Below are 14,557 nucleotides of genomic sequence, written 5' to 3'. Positions count from 1 at the left end.
TTCATAATTAGAATGCACTTCCATTTTTTCCAAGAACAGAATATACCCATAATTGCACATATGATTCAGTGAAAAACAGCAGCACGTAGATCCAGAAAGGAAATACTCCTCGTAGATCGTGGGGGGAGGGGGGAGGCAAAAAAAAGGACAAAAAATCAATAAAAAATAGCACAACATGGTTAACTTAAATTTACTCCCACAAAACCTTAGAAATTTTATCGCTGTACATCCCATAGTAGTTAAAAATATGGATCCTGATAAGCCTACGTATTCGAATATCGAGTTAGATTATGTTTTAACTCACTAATTTTTGTCTAATAATCTCTTAATTCTTAACGACAATTGACAGGCACTTATCTTTCCTCCCAGTGTAATGAACGATGTTTTCTTGCATCAGAGTTCTCTTTTTCTCAGCGATGAAACTGTCTATTATCGACCGAAACTCTTCACTACTCATCTCATACATTGATTTCCTAGGTGGCTCGGCGCCTGAAACCAGTTCTCGACTGATGATAGCCGTCTCCGACCTCCGATACATGCGGCTTCCTTGGGTTCGAGATTCTGAAACCATTGATCGACTTCTTCGGTACTCCTTTTGCTTTATCCCTTGGATTGGAGCTGTACGGTTCTCCGTAGCTGGTTGTCGTTGTTTAACTGGGGAAACGGAACGTTTTGTCTCTGTAACTGTTTCACAGCCACCGGTCGTAGGTTGCTGAGAAACTAGAGCAGCTGCATTTTCTATCAGGATGATTTGTTTGTCTACCATGGTCTCTTCCTTGACGGGGCCTGCGGTGGTGGCGGCTGATGTGGGCACACTACGGCGTGAGCTAAGGTACTCATCGTATATATCAGGACTGGTGGTTGGTTTCCGGGACTGATTTTGGTTAGATAAAACATAAACAGCAACTATGATAATGTTTACGAGGATGAAAGTGAAAAGTGGTTTATTAAAAGTAGAAAGCAAATATCGACCAAAACCTCCAGCTACCTCGACGGCGGGGAACAAGGACCACGACAGCAAAAACAAAACCAACAGAAACCCGATGAAGCTAAGACCAACCTTGAAATTCCACTCATCGTTATACTTCCATAAGCCATCTTCTTTCCCGGCCATAACATTATCAAATTCAAATGAAGCCATAATTGTTTAAAGACTAACAAGGAAGTGAAGGGGGTGAAGGTTTAAGGTTGCTATCAGGAGCATTAAAAGAGAAAAAACGAGGAGGAAAAATATGTTCCAAACGGGTAGCAGTAATATTTTTGCTAGATACCTGGAAACTGAATGATTTGAATTGGTCCGAGAGCCATTATATATAAGTGAATTGTCTGATTTTCTATTAAAAATAAAAATTTAAAAAAAGGGTGATGGGAACCGAAAATATGATTATTGAATAACACGAGTACTGAAGAGCTAGTGAACCAGAGACTGAGAAATAGAACCATGGCAGACCCACGCGTGTGGGGCGGGATCAAGTTAGGTTAGGTGGTGCGCAGACTGTTGTACATCAGAGGGAAACCGAGGGGCTCCCAAGGGTCCCAGTGTGGCACCTATTAATATTTTATTTTTCCTTTTTTTTTATGGCTGTGTCGCATGTCTTATCTTCCCATTATCAAAAGTAAAAGTGGGTTATCGCTTCTTCATTTCTTTTTGTAATTCTTTAAATTAATTTAGAAATTACTGTTAATATAAGAAGTGTACTTATATATACGAAAACGAGGTGTATTTATTATATGTTTCCTAATGAAGCGTTAAACTCTCTTTCCATGTCCCTTAATTGGTTTTAGGTTATGACAATAGTTTACAGAAATCAATGCCCTTTTGCAACTTGACATATAATCCGAGTTTTTGTTGTATATTTTTCGTCTTATAATTTATGAAGATTAATTTTATTGAATTTCTGTTAGTTCATTGTATGTATATTGTTTTATAATGGTACTATGTCAAAATTAGGCCTCCAACATTTATCAAAATAATTATTTTGATATTTACTTTTTAGAGCGTTTTGACCTCTAATTATTTATTTTGGAGCCAATAAACTGCTTCATAGATAAAAATATTAGTTAACAAATGATTAACACTCTAAAATAAGGGTATTTTTTACTCTAAAATCAAACATTGGTGGCTAAAATACTCTAACAATAAAGAATAAAGGCCAAAGTTATCATTTGATCAAACGTTAGGGGTCTTTTTACCCTAAAATTAAACATTAGGGACCAAAATGCAGATCAAAATAACTATTTTGATAAACATTGTGAGCTAATTGTAACATTATGTTTTTATAATCTATAAAGACTAATATTTATGAATTTGTGTTAGTTTTTTAAATTTTTTGTGTGAATGAGGCCATAATGTTGGTTGAGCAAATAGGTGGCGAGTGGCGACAATGATCGAGTTTTAGGAGAGGAATTTTGGGATTTTAAATTGGATCAAATTGAAGGATTTTTAAATATTGATGATTTTTGACATATTTTGAATTAAAATTAATTTGATAAAATATGTAAAATTTAAGGATTAAAACTATTATTATATCATGTCATATCACTCTATATTAAATCAATGATTAAAGTTAACGGTATTGTAACCAAAATAGAAACAATACGTAATATTAGTTATATTTTAAAAAAAAAAATAATTAAATTGTATGCGATAATAATTAAATTACTAAATGTGGGTTGTTTATTTTTGTTAAAAAAACACGTCATTTATTAACTAAGAATGTAAATAAATATTTGCCTAAAATCCTTAGTTGCTCTCTCCTTTTCTTTCTTTTTGATTTGTGTCATTTTTTATATATCTGATTAATTCTTTTTAATTTTATTTATCTGACGGTGATACTGATTTTGATATTAATTGTCGTCCAACAGTCATCTTTTTTATTTGTAATTATTTTGATCTTTCCTACTATAGATCCTCATATTGAATTTGGATACACGATTTTGTGTTCATGAATAGTTTCTCATGACACTCGTATCTGATTTGTTGTTCTCGGTAGTTTTTCAATAGTTTAACCCTTTTTATGACTCATTTGTCAATGCAGACAGATTTGTTTGTATCTATTTTTTATTCGAGTCTTTTGGTTGGGTTTTTAACCTCTTCCATGTATGGCTCTTATATGATTTAAAGTGGCTAGTTTCAATGCTATAGGAAAATGTTCAAATTATGTATTTAGTTTACGATGATAGTTGTAAACTCTTATCGTAATTTTTTATATTTTCACTTTCTAATAAGACTAGCGGCTTCTATTAAAAAAACACTAAGAATTTAAACGACCTTCATTAAAATATTTTTTTTATTAAGCCAATGTGGTTATAAAGTAGTTTATGTTTTAAATACTATCAACCATTTGACAACGAGCACTCAATCACCCTTGTTGTAATCGTTAGTGCTTGAACTCGGGACCTCTAAGAAAAATAATCATTCCTTTAATCACTGAAGTAATTTGGTTTGTGCACCTCCATTAAAATAAAATGAACCACAATCGGGTTATTTTTTTTATTTTATTTTGGTTGTCCTCTTGGTTTTAAGGTTTCGCCCAAGTTAATCTAGACTGACTAGCGTCGCACACTTGGTATTGGTAGGTGAGTCTTCAAACAAGAATTTTATACATATATAAAGGTTCGAACTCAAGACCTCACTTATGCAAAATGTAACACCCTTAACCCGTATACGTACCCGAATACGAGTCAAAAATGTCACATAGAATTTACAAACATACTATAGTTGAAAACCATTACAAATTTAAATTTTTAAAACTTATCCAATTTAATCCTTCTAATAGAATAATATAATCACATAAATTCATATTATAATAATTAAACATCCAAATCAATATCAATTTTAGGCAGCAACTAGAAAGTTCTATACTATTTCCTATCATAAAGTAAAATGCCTAATAATTGTCTAATTTAAAAAAAATTATTCTAATAAAATATAACTTTTATCTAAAACACACCTTACTTCACTTGCTCTTCTTAACCTACGCGTGAAAATCATCAAATGCTAAGTATAAACTTAGTGAGGCATTATAAACAAACTAAGGTGATAACAAATATAAGACAACTTAATAATATTATATCAATTTAAAACATTAAACTTGAATTCAAATAAAATCATTAAATATTCAAACTGACTTATTCAAACCGTTTTCCCCATCAGAAATCTGAAAATCATCATCTCATGATTTTGTCAAAACCATGATAATCAATATCAAACAAAATAATTATGTCACATTCTTTTTCTCGTTTCATTTCCATAACCAATACTTATACACTTCAGAATTCATTTTTAGATTCAGAACTGATTTCCAAACTCATAATTTATTTTCAGATTCGTAACTTTACTTTAGATTCATGGCTTTACTTTAGATTCATAGCCCAAAGTATATTTATGAGAATACAAGGTACGTGAGTCAGACAAGTGTGCGCAATAAGCACTTCACGGTGCTGTCATCAAAATATGCACTCCAAGTGCAATCATATCATTTGCACCAACGGTTCTCTACAGAATGTGTGAAATGTACCATATCAAAATCATAATCACTCCACCTCATGGCATGTCAATTGTACCTACGACTCTCAATGCAACATACAATGGACTTTCAGATCATATCATATTCATTCAATAATCAATATTCCCAAATTAGATTCATTTTTAACTCATCATCATAAAAACATAATTGGGGTTGTTCATACCCTAAATCATCCATAAAATCTTCACATAAGCATTTATGAAAATATTCTATCATTAAAAACATAGTTCTTTAGAATCCTTTTGTAAAATCATTCAGATATCGTTTCAAAAAATATCATATAAAGTATATTAGGTAATTCACACCCAAAAATCATTCATAAATTTTTATATAAGCATTATGGAAATATTTCATAATTAGAATTAAATCATTTTAAAAAAAGTAGGAGGTTGACTTATCACAAGTCTTCTTCGATCCGAATAATTAAATAAATAAATTACACTCACTTTGACACTTTATTTATAAGTCAAAATATAAGTCTCACTAAGATTTAAGTTTAATCATTCGCTTTCAATTTGCTTCGATCCCGAAATTTATCACAATTTCATACTCTAGCAGTTTGCACTACCTTCAAAGAAATATTATTTTGTATTAGTCTACTAAAAATTATTCCATTTATACCACTGAAAACTAGACTTTAATACGAATCTAACTATATAGGACACTTCTTCTAGTTCAATTTGTAAAATTTATAGTGAATTTTCAAATCTGACTTACAAAAGATGTTTTGAGCAGAATCTACTGCCTTGTTTTATGACCTATCATTGATTAAAAATTCATATCTTTTTGTATACTCCAAGAAATTAGTAGCCGTTTGTTTTAAACAAAATTAGATTGATATACGAATCTAATGGTATAAAAATCATCTGATAATCTTTTCTGTAGAATTTATGGTGATTTTCTAAACTTACTGTTCAGCTCACAAATCTAGGCAGATTTCACTAATTTGCATCCCTATCTTATTTATTAATTCTATTAGCTTATCAAATGAACATATATGCATGAATCAGAAAATTTTCATAACATTTAGGAGTCACTTCTTATCATAGCAACTTCATCATTAGCTCATCGCAAGCCAATGTTTGCACGATAATGTAAATACGAATTAAATATGCACTCACCTGGTGTCCTTAACTTGTAAACCTTCCTTAGTAATGCACATTCATCCTTAAGCATCTCCTTAGCTTTAATATTTCTTGATCTTGATTTCAATCATAATCTAAATGGACACCATTTACAAAACATATACATTTCAACCCACATATTAAAATCTTACTAACATAGGCACACAAAAATAAATTCTTAAAAATCTTCCGGTACTCATTCCATACTAATTCCTTGTTACAACATGAATTGATCTCAAAGCTTCAAATTGACCATTCAAGCCTCTTTTTATCCATATTCATCAGTAAGGCACACAATATTTTCAAACTTTACATTTTGACAACTAATTATGAATTCTTTTTGAATTTGTCTCAACTTTTCCATTTAATTCATAATGGCCCTTCACCGTTATGATCACTTCAAATTAATTACTAAAATTTCCAGCATATAATTCCAGCACATTACCTCAACATTTACACCATTTTCACTCAAGTCACTAATTTTCTCATATTTGTAATTTAGTCCTCCAACTTCATCAACTTTCCAAAATGATTCAAATTTACATTCAAACATCAAATTCAACATTCTAACTTTCAATTCCAGAATATTAAATCATCTTTTTAACATTTTCATATTAATCCTTTAACTATTCATAATTACCAAATAAGTCCCTATACTTTCACAAAATTATAAAATGGTCCCAAAAACTTCCTAAAGCTTGTAGAATCCTTCATTCATTATTTCCAACCCTTGTATCATTTTTCCTTAATTTTTCTTACGTCAGAACGCCATGGTCGAATTTTATAGGGTAGGGTTTTCATGGTTTCCAACTTGTTTCAAGCATGGATTCAACCTCTAAACAACATTTCAAAGCTTCACCAATCAAACCCATAATATAATTTAACCAAATCAAAAATTCTTCAAAACCCTAGGTTTAGGCCGAACATGATTAAGCTTGATTTTAAGTGTTTTAATCGTCACACATGCTTTAGAAATAATCTATAACATAAAAAATTTAATAATCTTCAGTCATATCTTCAAAATCAAACATGCCTTCAAAAACCCTACTCTCCAATCTCATCATATAAGCATGATTTCCATGTAATTTTTATATCAAATGATAAAGAATTTCAAGAGGATTAATTATCTCTCTACTAGCTAAATCAAAAAATCAATTGAATAAGCTTAAAAATCAAAATCAAATTTCTCCTTACCTAGCTATAGGGGTGCACGACATGAGCAAGAAGAAGGGCTGAAATTTTTTTATTTCTCTTCATAATTAACATATACACTTGTCTTAATTTAATATGAATAAATTTAAAATTCATTTAATTGGAAATTACCATTTTAACCTTACTAAAATATGATAATTTCCACTTTTCCATTGCTATAACATCATCCATGACACCATCTTATCTATATCATCTTCAAAGTTAAATATGAACAAATAAAAATCCACTTTCCACCTTTCCCTTCCAAATTTTCGAAAACTGTAATTTAGTCACTAAATTTTCCAATTTCGACTAAATATGGAACATCGACTTCAATTCCACTGATCCACATTAAATTTTACTATTCTAAAATTTGGAAATAATATTTCCAATCTTTATCTATCATCCGTCAACTTTTCGTGAAATTTCGATTCGATTCGATTATCCAATTCTAAATCAAACTTTACTACCTTATAGTTTTTAATACAAATCATGTACCGAAAATCTGATTCCCATGAAAACGTCATTCTTTGGGATGATCTATTCATTTATGGAATAATTTTTTTGGGAAAAATCACCACTTTGGTCCCTAAACTTTTCTAAACTTTATACTTTGATCACTAACCAAAATTTGGGGTATTATACGAAATGACAGATTCGCCCCGCCTAATCCGTTTATTAATGATGCGTTATCTTTCATTCTTTAACAACATCCGTACGAGTTGGGAAATATGAGGATTTAGATGCCACTTGTTTGATATGCGTCCTTACATTGAAATGAGGGGCCTCAATACATAAATTTCAAACTATAATGCAAGTAGGGTAAATTATTATACTGCCGATGAAATAAAAAGTCGTATAGCCTATTGATTTTGTCAGCAAATAATTCTTTAATTTCAAAAACAAATTCCAAAAATAGAAAAAAGCAGCAATGTTGACGAAAACGGGTAAAGAAAACGAAAGAACACGAGAATTTTACGAGGTTCGGCAATGTGCTTACGTCCTCGGTGCCTAGGCGGCGCTAGAATTTTATTCAATGATATTTTAGGTCTAGGTTACATCTCTATTTATAATAGAAAACCCTGGTACATAATTACAAAATCAACCATGTACCGTACCGCGGGGGCTACGCCCCCGCACCCCCAACCCACATAATTCGTAACCCCACAACGAGACCTTTTATGAGCCATACATAACAAATCTCCACTTTGGCGAATATCCTGCCCCTTGGAAACTTCAATGTGGGTTGGGTTACCTTGCTTCTTTAACAACTCGAAACATTCAACAAGTCCAAGCAATGCTTGAACTTGTCTGTCGTAACTGGCTTGGTGAACATATCAGCGGCATTCTCATCAGTATGTACCTTCTGAAACAAAACCTCTCCAGATGCAACCAACTCTCTGATCTTGTGGAACCTTACATCAATATGTTTAGTTCTAGCACGATACACCTGATTCTTAGCCAAGTGAATAGCACTTTGATTATCACAAAGCAACTGAACTCCACCTTGTTGAACACCCAACTCCTTCACTAAACCAGTAAGCCATAAAGCTTCTTTTGCAGCTTCAGCCGCTGCCATGTATTCAGCTTCAGTTGTAGATAGTGCCACGACAGATTGAACAGTAGACTTCCAGCAAATAGGCCCTCCACCAAGAGTAAACACATACCCTGTCGTAGATCTTCTATTATCCAAGTCACCTGCATAATCTGAATCCACATATCCTACAACCAAAGGATTATCCCGCTGACTCCCAAAAACAATTCCATGTCCCACAGTACCCTTTAAGTACCGAAAGATCCACTTGACTGCATCCAATGTTGCTTACCAGGTTTAGACATGTACTTACAAACTTGACTAACAGCATGAGCTAAATCAGGACGAGTACATACCATCGCATACATCAAGCAGCCAACAGCATTAGAATACGGAACATTTTCCATATTTTCAGCTTCCTTATCTGTCTTAGGGCACTGTTCTGATGAGAGCTTAAAGTGATTCGCCAATGGAGTGCTAACTAGTTTCGCGCTGCTCATCGCAAACATTTCTAGCATTTTCTCAACATAACCTCGTTGAGATAGCCACAGTTTCCTTGAGTCTCTATCCCTGCAAATTTCCATTCCAAGAATTTTCTTTGCAGCACCTAAATCTTTCATATCAAATTCCTGACTCAATAAAGTTTTCAAACCGATAACATCATCCATGTTCTTCGCAGCAATCAACATATCATCAACATACAGTAATAGAAAAATAAAAGAACCATCATCAAGGCTCTTAACATAGACACAACAATCATACTCACATCGGTTGTAGCCAATCTTGATCATATAGGAGTCAAACCGTTTATACCACTGTCTCGGAGACTGTTTTAACCCGTACAAAGATTTCTTCAATCTGCAAACTAAATGCTCGTTTCCAGGTTGAGTGAAACCTTCAGGTTGCCGCATGTAGATCTGCTCCTCTAAATCACGGATTGAAGTGTGCCTGACCACAGGAGAAAAGATTTCATCATAATCAACTCCTTTCTGCTGTGAAAACCCTTCGCTACCAAACGAGCCTTGAACTTCTCCCCCTCTTTTTCTGTTACTGCTGATTTCTTCTTATACACCCATTTGCAACCAATCGGCTTCTTACCCTCAGGAAGGGGAACTAACTCCCATGTGCGATTGTGATTCAAAGACTCCATCTCCTCAACCATGGCCATCCACTTGTCGTTTCATGACTAGTAACGGCATCATGAAAAGTAACTGGATCATCACTGCTAACAGTAAGTGCAAAAGATACAAGTCTTCAAAACCCAATCTGTTCGGAGGCTTTATATTCGTCCGTCTCACCCTGTCTCTGGCGAGACTATAATCCTGCAAATCATCCGTAGTGGAACCACCAGAAGTCGGTTGAGAAGTTTCTGGTTTCTCAACTGGAAACTGCTCGAAATCTACCACTGTCGTGTCTTGCTTCTGCTGCAACATAGACTGTTCATCAAAAAATCTCTACTAATCACACTTTCTTCGCAACTGGATCCCAGAACTTGAATCCTTTGACACCTTTCTTGGAACCCAGAAAATGCACTCCTTCGATTTGCATCAAGTTTGGATCTCTCATCAGCAGGTACATGCACATAAGCAGGACAACCAAAATCCGTAAGTTATCAAACTAACATCATGACCAGTCCATACCTCTTCTGCAACTTCCCAGCCAGCGATGCCCTTGGCGATCTGTTGATAAGGTAACACGCCATGTTAAAGCCTCAGCCCAGAAGTGTTTGGGAAGCCTCGCATTCAACCGCAAACATCTGGCTCTTTCATTCAACGACCTGTTCATTCGTTCCGCAACACCATTCTGTTGTGGTGTCTTGCGCACTGTAAAATGCCTCTGAATCCCATGCTCCTTACAGAATTGTAGGAACTGTGAATCTGTGTACTCGTACATTGTCAGACCGCAAACACTTGATTTTTCGTCCTTTGTTTTTTCTACCTCAGCTTTCTACAGCTTGAACTTCAAAACTTCAGATTTCTGTTTCAAAAAATACACCCAAACTTTCGTGAAAAAATCATCAATAAAAGTAACATAGTACCTAGATCCACCCAAAGACGATGTCGTGGGAAGGCCCCATACATCAGAATGCACTCCACTGCAACGGTACTCCCTAACAATCTGGATATTCCCTGCTCATCTTGCCTTTCATCACAGTCAATGCTCCTTTAACAATCCGAATGGTTTCCCTATCCTCGTCAGCCTTAGGATAAACCATTCTTGTGCAAAGTGCCCAAGGAAATCAAATTCTTCTTCAAGTCTGGGATATGTCGAACACCACTCAACGTCCGAACGGAGCCATCGTGCATCTTAATTCTGACATCACCAATACCACAATATTGCAACATCGATCATCACCCAAATAAACCGAACCAGAATTAACCGGCCTGTACGTCGAAAACCATTCCCTATTTGGCGTGATGTGATAAGAACATCCAGAATCAAGAATCCAAGCATCCGTCAATTGTGTCGTTGAAATAGAAACATATCACCCTCACTGCAATCAGAAGTATCATCCTCGACCACGTTCACAGACTTGGATGAGCCATCACGCTTCTCATCAGTCTGCTTTTTCAACTTCGGACAGTCTCGCTTCATATGTCCCGCCTCCTTGCACTTGTAACAGTGAATCGTCTTCTTATCCCTGGATTTGGATCTGGAATTCCGCTTCCCGGACCCTGCCTTCTCTGGCTTCCGTCCACGATCTCGATTACCCTTGACATATATCGGCTTGAGAGCTTTCCCCTGCATTCTTTTTCCGCTGGTTGTGAGCCAACAAGGCTGTAATCTCCTCAACGTTGATAGTCTCTTTCCCATATGTAAGAGTAGTCACCATGTGTTCGTAAGGAAGGCAACGAACACAACAGAATCATCGCTCTGTCTTCATCCTCAATTTTCACATCAAGCCGAGCCAGATCAGAAACGATTTGATTGAAGACATTCACGTGTTGCGCCAAATCGTGATCGTCCTGCATCTTCAGCCCATACAGCCGCTGCTTCAGATACAGTTTTGTCGTTAAGGATTTGGACATAAACTGACTTTCCAACTTCCTCCAAATTTCGTCTGGAGACGATAGATGCATGACGTGATACATGACCTCATCCGCCAAGCATAATCGTATGGTTCCTGCCGCTCGCTGCTGCAATTCTTCCCAATCTTCCTCATCCATCGACGCCGGCTTTATAGGTCGCAAAGCCTTCAAGATCCCTTGCTGCGCCAATAGATCCTTCACCCTCGTTTGCCATAATCCGAAGTTACCCTGACCATCGAATTTCGCGACTTCGAATTTTGCTCCTGACATCTGATACCAATTGTTGACGAAAACGGGTAAAGAAAACGAAAGAACACGAGAATTTTACGAGGTTCGGCAATGTGCTTACGTTCTCGGTGCCTAGGCGGCGCTAGAATTTTATTCAATGATATTTTAGGTCTAGGTTACATCTCTATTTATAATAGAAAACCCTGGTACATAATTACAAAATCAACCCTGTACCGTACCGCGGGGGCTACGCCCCCGCACCCCTAACCCACATAATTCGTAACCCCACAACGAGACCTTTTATGAGCCATACATAACAAGCAACATATTAAGTAATTGCATGAGTTGTTGTAATTGTACCGCCAAATATTGATCTAAGTAGAAAATGATGACTCTCCTGTATTTCAACTTCATAAACTAAGAAGTTACGAGGAAGCCAGAAAAAAGTCCAAATTGCCTGCTATGTCATTTCAACAAGACACATAAAAATTTATATGAGGGATGTGATCATGCATGTCTATAAAGTGATTGTGAACATCTTAAAAATTTGATTGACAACGACCAGATATTGAATCTGTGATGGGTTTGATTAGCTTAATCGCAGTCCCTGTGATGATCAATTATCATACAATTGAGATATTGTGTTTGAATTAAATATGATTAATTAATGAATATAATAATCACGCATGGACCAGTGCTCCATAGAATAAGTCACCTTTTGTATATGGGTGACAAAGAAAAAGCAAACGTTAAGACATCACATGGGTTATTCTTCCTTTTTTTTTTTTTGGCAGTTGGAAATGTGTGATTCACTTCAATTCTCTTTTAGGTATATTTGTACGAGATGAAGAGGTATGTCTAAGTTTTATCCGTTAAAAAAATCGTTAAATGATATGTGTCACGTCTAGATCTTTTAAAAAATATAATTTATCCGTTACATTTTAAGGTGTCTACTGTTAAAAAATCGTTAAATGACATATGTCACGTTCAACTTTTGTTTAAAAATAAAATATTATTTAAAATATATTTATTAAAAAATCTAGACGTGTCGCGTGTCACTTAACGATTTTTTTTAACGGTAGATACCTAAAAATGTAACGGATAAAACTTTAGTCACTTATTTCTAGCGAAAAATTCTGTATACACTAAAAATTAATTTTAAATATAGTTTAGGCAATTATTTTTATATTAAGTCAAAAAAAAACGAAAGTGAAATTAAATGGCAGATATCTGAGGAAATGAAAAGCATAAAAAGATCCAAGTAAGCGTGAAAATTTTCTATTGCATCGAGTTTTTTTTTTTTTTTTGGCATGGGAAAGTCGTGAGTTGGTGGAACAGAACAACGGGAACTCGAGGTTTTGTCCGTGGGAAAGTGATGAAGTCCATGAAAATTGATTGCTTCTACCTGTCACTCTCATGATTCGCAAAAAGTGAAAACAATGTCTGGTTTGAAAATCACGCGCGGTTTTCAGTGTGACTTTTTCTCTGCTAGTTTCAATTCAATGAGCGAGATGAGAAGGTCAATAATTGGTCCAGGATAACTTTTCTTCTGCTTTTAAATGAACTTTTTCTTTTAATCTGTCAATTCTGCCATTGAAGGGAGAGTGTTGATTAAGGATAGTAATTTGATGACAATGGCACTCAAATACTGTCTTAGTTGACTGTCAAAAAGTGAAGCAATAATGTCGTTTTTTAATGAATTTCCACTCAGCTAAGAGAATAATTCTACCTTCAGAAAAATCAAAGAATAAAAATAACGTAAATTAGCATGTCAAGCCAAGGGGGCAATGTGAAAGAAAAAGAGCAAAAGCCTCCTGTCTTTGTCTTTGTTTAATCAATATTTAATTGGTTCTCAGAAAAAAATGTTGTACCTGCTCTAAAAAAAATCCAGGTCAGTGAAGAGGAATCAAGGGCAGTTTTAATTAGAATTATCAAGAGAAATCCCTGGGGAATAATTAGCTTCAAGCTAGTAATTGTCATCAGATTGGGATCTATTCTTTTCAACATAGGCAGGGGAAAGAGAATATTTGATGATGAATCGTAATTAAGATGCAATAATTCAGAGCATGCATGAACCTTTTTCCTTTTGGGTTCATGATTAATCAGATGATTAAGGTTAGATAAAGGTAACATTGGAATGTTAAAAATCTTCATATTTGCTGCCCTACTCAGACAATGTTACCCTCCAAAATGGGTCCCGAAAATCAATACCCAATAATATCTCTCTTAGCTTTAGATTGCCGACCCATCCCCTCATATCAAATTAGCCTTTTGGTTCCAACATTCCTAGAGGGATTAGTGTTGTCATGTTTTCCTCAAATCATCATGATGACTTCCACCCCCAATAAATTATCATTAATTATTCTTAACAAAAAAGACCCCACTCTGTCCTTTGACAGGGTTAGAATTCAGCTAAACTAGTCTATAATTTAAGATCAGTTTCGTTGCTCCTCCGAATTGATTTAGTCTAGTTTCGTGGGTGATTCCATCAGATCTCTTAGATGAATTAATAGATATATATGTGGCATCACATGGATATATCATTCTATTAATGTTCCAACTTCAACCTATCTTCTTGTGTTAGTAAGCTATAAATGGCATTCATATCCGTGTTAAAAGGCAATATCATGCCACCACACATCATAAAAATGGATAGATACCATACACGAATTTGGTTTATCAAATACAATCTTATCCGAAACGCCACTACAGCAAAACTGATATGTAGCGGCATTTTTAGCGGCGTTTGGAGAGAAAACGCAACAAAAGTTAAACATATAGCAACGTTTACAATCGTAGTGCCACAAATTGATACTTTAGCGGCGTTTGTTATAAAAATGCTGCAATAGAGTTGACATATAGCGGCGTTTTTACAACAAACACCGCAATAGAGTGGTAAATTAGCGGCGTTTATACCACAAA

At 34.9% G+C, this 14,557-nt stretch overlaps 1 protein-coding gene across 1 annotated transcript; it reads right to left on the bottom strand.

Annotated features, from left to right (window-relative positions):
- Window positions 1-168: 168 nt before the first annotated feature.
- On the bottom strand, window positions 169-1,251 carry LOC120194640. Its single transcript, XM_039196897.1, has one exon. The coding sequence runs from the start codon at window positions 1,139-1,141 to the stop codon at window positions 326-328; it is 816 nt and encodes a 271-aa protein (XP_039052828.1). The 5' UTR covers window positions 1,142-1,251; the 3' UTR covers window positions 169-325.
- Window positions 1,252-14,557: the final 13,306 nt, after the last annotated feature.

Source organism: Hibiscus syriacus, unplaced genomic scaffold (assembly GCF_006381635.1).
Source record: "Hibiscus syriacus cultivar Baekdansim isolate YM2019G1 unplaced genomic scaffold, ASM638163v2 tig00117000_pilon, whole genome shotgun sequence".
NCBI lineage: Eukaryota > Viridiplantae > Streptophyta > Magnoliopsida > Malvales > Malvaceae > Hibiscus > Hibiscus syriacus.
Note: the sequence above shows the minus strand (reverse complement) of the source record. Positions and strands in the feature narration are given on the sequence as shown.

What these genes read in the sequence shown, in the direction of transcription:
- LOC120194640 (XM_039196897.1), bottom strand. Translation starts at nt 1,141, where the DNA reads ATGGCTTCATTTGAATTTGATAATGTTATGGCCGGGAAAGAAGATGGC.